The sequence below is a fragment of the Zingiber officinale genome, chromosome 8A (genome assembly GCF_018446385.1).
Source record: "Zingiber officinale cultivar Zhangliang chromosome 8A, Zo_v1.1, whole genome shotgun sequence".
NCBI lineage: Eukaryota > Viridiplantae > Streptophyta > Magnoliopsida > Zingiberales > Zingiberaceae > Zingiber > Zingiber officinale.
Genome location: NC_056000.1, coordinates 42,643,976 through 42,651,902, shown reverse-complemented (window position 1 = coordinate 42,651,902; position 7,927 = coordinate 42,643,976). Strand labels below are relative to the sequence as shown.

The 7,927-nt window shown below is 34.7% G+C and overlaps 1 protein-coding gene across 2 annotated transcripts; it reads right to left on the bottom strand.

Moving 5' to 3' along the window:
* Positions 1-375: 375 nt before the first annotated feature.
* LOC122008660 (AT-hook motif nuclear-localized protein 10-like) lies at positions 376-3,393 on the bottom strand. Of its 2 annotated transcripts, none has more exons than XM_042564467.1 (6): positions 3,180-3,393; positions 2,208-2,706; positions 1,786-1,838; positions 1,415-1,546; positions 986-1,147; positions 376-855 (listed from the first exon to the last, which is right to left on the bottom strand). In XM_042564467.1, the coding sequence occupies exons 2-6, from the start codon at positions 2,581-2,583 to the stop codon at positions 619-621; spliced, it is 960 nt and encodes a 319-aa protein (XP_042420401.1). In that variant the 5' UTR covers positions 2,584-2,706; positions 3,180-3,393; the 3' UTR covers positions 376-618. The 2 variants fall into 2 exon arrangements, with proteins under 2 accessions (XP_042420401.1, XP_042420402.1); XM_042564468.1 differs by lacking the exon at positions 3,180-3,393 and adding an exon at positions 2,975-3,158.
* Positions 3,394-7,927: the final 4,534 nt, after the last annotated feature.

The window sequence follows — 7,927 nt, the reverse complement described above, 5'->3', positions numbered from 1 at the left end:
CGATTTTTGGGTTGGGAAGGATAAAATGATAAATGAACCCACAATCCCAAAACCACCTATGTAATTTGGGAAATCACCTTATTTTAAATTTTATTCTATGCATTTTAATTTTCTAAAGTAAAATTGGAACTAAAATTCAAGCTAAACAATTACTGAAATAATTTATAAGGATCAAATAAACTTTTTTACTTCAATCACATTTTTTTTTTGCTTGAATCTAAATTTCATTTTAGGTCTATTTGGTTGATCATTGTCTCGATCAACTTTATGGAGATTCGATCAATCTTACCTTTACCTTATCATCATCGTCGTCGTCATCATTTTAGAGGTCTATTCTCGATCGAGTTGATTCAAATTCACTTACAAAATTCTCAATTAGACAGAGAAATAATGATTCATCATTATGAATGAGTTAAATCATGTTTGTCTCAACTATTTAAGATGAACACATCGATACAACATGATATTTTATAATTGATACAACTTAAGATTATGATGCTAGCCCGAGACTAGAAGGACCATATTTAAGCAACAGCTCGTCTTTATCAATGTCTTCCCCTTGTTCCTCTTGATCAAAAGATAATTATTTTTCGATAGTAACAAAATGGGCACGACAAGTTATTTCCAAGGTATGGTCGAGACACCGTGTGGATTGATGTTATTGCAAGCGCCAACAGTCTGGTTGAGTGGGCTCCCAGGGCCGCCGGAGGATTCACTCAATGCACCATGCGGCAGCAGGCTGCTTGCTCCGGTCATCCCACCGCCGACAAGTTTTCCTGAGGTGGAATCAGGTTCTCCAAGATTAGTCTGTTTCGAATCTTTTTTCCGGTCCGGTATGAAGCTCCCCGCAACTACCTGAATAGAACAATTGCGGAGAGTCATGATCATAGCTTTCCTTGCGGAGAATCAATCTTTGTTACGACTAACTCAACAAATTTATAAAAGACTGGAAAGACAAATACAATGTGATGAGTTCTTGAAAGACCTGAACCGGCGATGCTGCCAGTAAAAGCCCTGCTACTCCCCCACCTAAAATGTGCCCGTCAGGTCCAGCTAGTGAGATGTTCAATCCACCTGTTTGACTCTGCTTCCCGCCATTTTCCGACAGCATAAACGAACCCGACAATGACAAGATCTCAAACTTACCCTGTGCACATAAAGTATACGAGAAAAATGTATAAGCAAAAAGCTGAGCCCGTAGATCTTACCATTGAACAAAGCAACAAGTGAAGAGTGTATATGCAAGCGATTATTTGGCTTAGGAAATCAGTTCAGGATTCTGAATATAAGCAACAAAAGAAGAATCACTCTGAATTGCCTTCCTAATGAAAATGTTACTAAATAATCAATTCAAACTCGATACATTCATTTGCAGGTCGAAGGCATAGCTTCTGGTAATGAGGGATCTACAAACCTCGTAAGTTACATTACCCCCAGAAGTTGCCAGTTGGCGAAGAGTTACATTAGATACAGCACCGTTGGCTGAAAGAACGCAGACGGCACGCGATCCTTGCTGAGAAAATGACATAATTTTCGAAGATACATCCTGCAATCAGATGTTTAGTCATTGAAAACCAGCAAAGTGTTCAGCATCCACTGTGCAAAATTTATGAAATTTCAAATAAATGAAAGAGAAATTCAGATACACACATCCAGTCCCTCAGTTTAGAATGATTGCGATAAGAAAATAATCAAGCAAAGTTAATGCAACAAACATGCTGATATACCAATCATCCTTGTTCCACAATCAAATAATATCGAAGTGATCCGGAAGGAAATGGTTACCTCTCCTTCCATTACTGTAATAACATGAGGAGTAAATGAAGTTCCTGCTGGTCCTGTCAATAAAAAAACAAGAATACTGTCAACACCACTCTTTTTAGATACATTGTTTACACACATGTAGTATCTGAAGAAGTTAATGTATCAACTAAAAGTATAAATTCATCGTTTATCATCCACAAATAGTGGAAGAAATTTGAGTTATAAAGCGATTGAATAGAAAGAAACAAGATAATGATCAATTTATTTAGGAAACTATTTCTGAATTTCTAAACGCACAATAAACACGCACGAAATGTAATCCGATGATGCTAATGCAATTATGAACACAACAAGAAGAGCATAACTCAACCAAAGCATGTGGGGATTCACTGCTTCTTGAAAATTGATAATAGTTAAGTAAAGAAAGCAAGGTGACTTTATACCGAGAGTATTCATCTTCAGCTTATTGCTAGAACCTGGTGGCCGGCCACGTTTCTTCACACCATCGGTTGAGCTCAAGGGTGCTATGTTGGCCATCCCAGAAGGAGACAATGGGCCAGCCATTGATAAGGAGGTCAAGGCAAGGCCGGCAGCTCCATACTTCCTCGGCCGGCCGCGCTTCCTCTTGACGGGTTCTCCCATGTTCATGTTCAGGCTGTGTGTTGCTAGAGATGCGGAAGCAGCATCAGCTGCTCCAGGGCTCCCTCCTCCACCTTGATAAGTAGGAGGAGGTTGAGGAGGAGGAGCAGGAGATGAACTGGTCACTGGCTTGTAGATCGCCGTGCCGTCGGCCGTGTAGGCTAACCGCACGCTCTGCATCGACTGCGGCACCGACTGCAGACTGATTACCGAAATACCAACTCTTCGGCAACACTAACAATATCCAAAAATTTCCATCTGAGCTACCACTCCTCGGAGTAAGATCGAACCCGAGAGCCTCCTCTGAAATGAAGAAAATTTGAGATTTAACCTCCACAAAAGACTCCAAATTTAGCAACTTCCAAGAACACGAAGAACAAGCAGGAAATCAGCCGAAAAATGCATCTTTTACACTGAAATCCTACTCGACCATCCACTGAATAACTGCAGGGGGGAAACAAATTCCTAAACCCTAGCGTCCAAAATTTGAACTCAAAATTTCATCTCGAGCAAGAAATCAAATTGTAGCTATCGAACGCAAAATCCTGTTAAAATGTAGAAAAACACGTACCCCAAAAATATAAAATCCTATGGTAACTTCAGATCGAAGGGGCAAGGGAAAAAAATCAAAGCCAATCGCCAAATCATCCTAAAAAAAATCTTTTTTTCATCAAAAATATTATGAAAAACTTGATTTTGACAGATAATTTCAGGGAAATGAGAGAATAAAAGAAATTTTTTTATCCCTTGTCGTGAAAAAAATATGAAGTAATGACCTGGTAATCTTCGAGAAGAATCAAATGGAGGAGATTAATCTCCTCTTTAATAATTTCCCAAAAGCCTTTCTCTCTCTGGAATTCGAGCTGCTTTTTTCCCCTAAAAAAACATAAAGCAGCCGAAATTGTTTAGTGGCAAATTAATCTAACCAATAAACCTAATCTCCGTTCTAAATTACAATTAATTAGTATCTAATAGCCCGATAATTATCTTAATCATGTATTCGCCTCTTTTTCTTTTCTCTTCTCTTCTCTTCTTATATTAAGAATAATTATCAAATAGGACCTTCAATATTAAGCAAATGACCAAATCATCCTTGTAACTAAAATGCACAAACTAGGTCCCTCCTATTTTTAACTAAAAGATCCTTCACTGCATATTATATAAAATTAAATTAATTTTGAACAAAATTAATTAATGTCAATTAGTCAAACTATTTCAAACAAAAAAAATTAAACCTTCTCTATTTTGACGAAATGAAAATAAATTAATTATCTAGTTATTAAATTATAAACCATTTTGCATTAAGATTTGTGCTGGAAAAGCTTAATGTCATTGTTAGTCTTCATCCAAAAATTCATCATTCATCCATTTATTTATTAAAATAGAGTTTCTGTCCCTTTTTGCTTAATGTATGACAAGATAAGGGGTGACTTGTAATTATATTTTTTTTCCTAATTTTAATTACGTGCATACTGTGGGACCTAACTCACCTTTTTCCTAATTTTAGGGCAAGGTTTCAATTTTTTTTTTTAAAAAAAAAAAAGTGATGCATTTAAATAGATAAATTGAAATGAAATCATCATTACACTTTATATCATATTGCTCCAAAATTCTTAGAATATTTTGTCAATCTCCCTAATCTTGCTCAAACATAAAATCAGGCTTTAAGCATCCCCCATTTTTAATAATTTGAAAAATTAGTATTTATTTAAAAAGTTAATTCCACAAGTGAAAGAGAAGAAAGTAGGGGAAATTCCATTTAAAAAATAAATTAAATCAAAAGACAAATTTAAAACACAAGTAAAAGCTACCAAATAGGGGAATTTCTAGTTTTAAAAAAAATAAAATAAAATAAAAGATTGCCTTCTAATTTAACATTATTATGAATTTTTTTTAGACTTGTAATTTCCAATAAGGAATCTTTTGAATTGAGTAGGCAAAGAAAAGGCAGGGACAATGGAAAAAATTCTTTAAGAGGAGCACAAATAGTTGGATTGTTTGATGGTTGAAAGGAAATGAGATGTGAAAACATTGTCTTGGAATTTATTTGGAAGCAAGTAAATAAATGGAAAACAAATAAAAAAATAAATTAAAAAGGTGAGTTAGGTCAAAAAAAACACAATGAGAAAAAGTAAGGAAAAAGACAAATCCACATGTGATCTTCTTCCAATTTCATCATAATCCTCCAAACCAAAGTATATTTTTGCTTTTGTTTTGCTCCTCTCATGTGATATTAAGAAAAGCTAAGAACATGATGGCCTCCCATAGGCTAATTATGGCCGTGAGTTTTTTATTCAATAAAAATATATTTATTTAATGACTTCTCCTTTTTATATAAAAAAAACTGAATGAAATATTAATTCACACTTGGATATCAATTTTTTTTAAAAGCATAGTAATTCAATTAGGGTGGCATGTATTATAGAAAGAGAGAGGAAATATACTTTTTCTAATTTGAAATTAGATATCTAATTTATATAGATTAATTTTATAAAAAAATTTTAATTAGGATTCGATCCTTAAATATTTAAAAAATTAAGAATATATCCTGCCTTGTATAAATGTTTAATTTTATATTTTATAGATAGTGCATTAGAAGAATATGATAATGGTGAAAATTCACTGATTGTTTATTTTACTTAATTGTTAATTCAAAGTGCATGAAAAATTAAGTTTAGAGTGTTAGATTGTAAATTGGTTCAAGTTCATGTTCCCCTTTCTAATTTCTAATTTTCTATTTTACTTCTTAGCATTGCATTAAAACAATATTTCCTCACCAAAGCATCTTCCTAACTTTACGTTAGTGGAACAAGACAACGACAACAAGTTCACTAGACAAATTGGAATTGGGTGAGGATGGGACTCGACTAGATGGATTTGGTGAAGGTCATATCTAGTTAGTCAAGTTGTCTCATTCACCCCATAATTAGTTTCTCAAATTGTTACTTAACTAAAAAGTGGCACGGCAAACCCATCATCATTCTATTTGACTCGTCTGTTAAAAATCCTTTCTTTAACGTATCAAAGTAAGTAGCAAAACTAATAAAATGGAAGCAGTACAAAAGAGATACAGTTATTTAGTTGGTTTGGAATCTATGTCGACTTTTATTTTAAAATTCACGATCCTTGATCACACCGTTAGGTAATCCACTAACACTCCTCTTTTCAAAATTTTTGAAAAAAAAAAGATAATTCGTACAAAGAATAAGAACGATAGTAATACACTACCATCTTTTTATAATAATAATAATGCAAGCTAAAATAAATATACCGACAAAGAATAGAAGGTGTAGATCGTCAGAGACTTTTCGGTGTCGTATCTTGTACACAAGGTTGAAGCATGGTAGAGCAGTAGTAGCACAGATGACGAGCAGAGAGTAGATAAGAAAAGTTGGCATGGCTTGGACCTCGAGCTGTTCTTTTATAAGCCACATTCGATTGACTGATCTTTTCGATCGACCGATCTCTTTATCGGTCGACTAAACACCTGGTTTGTTGGTTGCTACTCGGAATATCGTACCGGTTCTTCTGTACAAAAATTTTATACAAGCCCTGAACCTTACCTAACAACCTATTGTGTTCTTTAGAAATTAAATTTGGAATCGCAAACAGAACTTAACATTATTGATTCCAAATTCAGCTTATCTGTTCTTAGAGGTTTAGACTTGGATCGCAAACGATGCTTAACATTATTAATTCAAATCCACCTATGTTACAAATTTGATTAAATATTTATTTCAGAGATGGGCTTCCAGGTTAAACATGGTGAGACACTAGACCTTCTTGGGTATGTGATCATCCATCACTTCCTAGACAAAGTCTTTCAACGAAATTCAATATTTAATCTCCTTACAGTAACCCTATGTTTAACCATTAAGAACAATCGAATCACAAGATCGAAAAATAAAAGAAACACAAAATCGAAACATAAATTCGATAGCCTAGAATCGTTAGCCTCTTATATTTGGTATTTCAAGATCCAAACAAAAGAATAAACTAGTTATGATGCGGAAACTAATAACTAGTTATATCTTTTGTAGCTTATAGACCTCACGATCTTCTGTCGTATTCTTCTTCTTATCTCGGGCGTCGTGTGGGCAACGATCTACCGAGATGAGAATCCACCCAAGCCTCCTTCTTCTCCTTGCAAGTTTCAGCCACTAACAATCTTCTTGAGATGAAGAACTTCGGCCACCAACCAAACTCCAAGGGATGCTAAGAAACAAAGCCTCCTTTCTCTACTTCTTCTCCAAGCTAAATCCGGCCACCAAAATCTCCCCAAGAGTTGATGCCGCCAACCACCAAAGAAGAAGAAAAGGAGGAGAGGAAGGATGAGGGCCAGCCACCACCAACGAAAAGAGGAGAGGAATAATAGATATGCGTTATGAGGTGAGACACCTCTACCCTCTCTTTTATATTCCTTGGTCTTGGTAAATAAGGAAAGTTTTAGACGTAATTAAAACTTCCTTATTTTCCTTGCCAATGACTAATAAGGAAAATTTAATTAAAATTTCCTCTTAATCCATCTTGTGGCCGACCCCTACAAGTCCTCCAAATAAGGAAAGTTTTAAACACAAAATTAAAACTTCCTAATTTGTTTCCGAAAATTTTTAAAATAAAAAATTCTCTTTTAAAAAATTTATGGTTGGTTATAAAAGGAAACTTTTATAAATCAAAATCTCTCTATTAAAACATGTGAATGATTACAAAAAGAAAATTTTTTCTCCAAAATTAAAATCTTCTTTTTAACTACAAATAAGGAAAGATATCAAACCTTTCTCTTAATCCTCTGTAGAAACTATAAAAGGAAAATTTTAATTTTAAAATCTCTTTTAAATCATGGCTTCCACGTAAGGAAAGATTTTAAAATTAAAATCTCTTTTATTTTTATTGTGGTTGGCCACCTACTTGGGCTCCAAGCTAGGGTCGACCACCACTTGAATCCATCTCTCCTTGGTTTGGCTGGCCCTAGGTTGGGCTCCAAGCTAGGCTTGGGCGGTCACCTTAAGGTGGGTAAGAAGTTAGGTTTATATGGGTATAAGACTTTATAAATAAGAGGCTACGATAGGGACTGAGAGAAGGAATTGGTTTTGGTCTCCTGATGAACTTGAGCTTCCCGTGTTCTCTCCGAACACCCAACTCGAGTTCATCAATAATAACTCATACCACTAAAGAGTTATTATTGAACTACCGCACCAATCCCATATTACTATATGAACTTCTTCTTATCATGAGTGTGTTATTCTCCCTGTGTTTAAGATATCGAATGTCCACTAATTAAATGAGTTACTGATAACACACTTAATTAATATCTAACTCTAAGATTAGTACCACTCAACCTTATTGTCATGTCGGACTAAGTCCACCTGCAGGGTTTACATGACAATCATTATGAGCTCCTCAAGGGGACATCATCAACCTAGATTACTAGGACACAGTTGTTAGGGTGTATACTGAAAGCCTAAACTTTTGTAGACATTTATTTTAAATAAAGAATCACATTTGGTCAAATTATCTACATTTA

Bases quoted from the DNA above. Each gene is read 5' to 3' on its own strand.
- LOC122008660 (XM_042564467.1), bottom strand. From the start codon at position 2,583: ATGCAGAGCGTGCGGTTAGCCTACACGGCCGACGGCACGGCGATCTAC. The intron at 1,839-2,207 runs GTATAAAGTCAC...TTTTATTGACAG, and splicing joins GCTGAAGATGAATACTCTCG to GACCAGCAGGAACTTCATTT. The intron at 1,148-1,414 runs GTTTGTAGATCC...TTATGTGCACAG, and splicing joins GGGGTAATGTAACTTACGAG to GGTAAGTTTGAGATCTTGTC.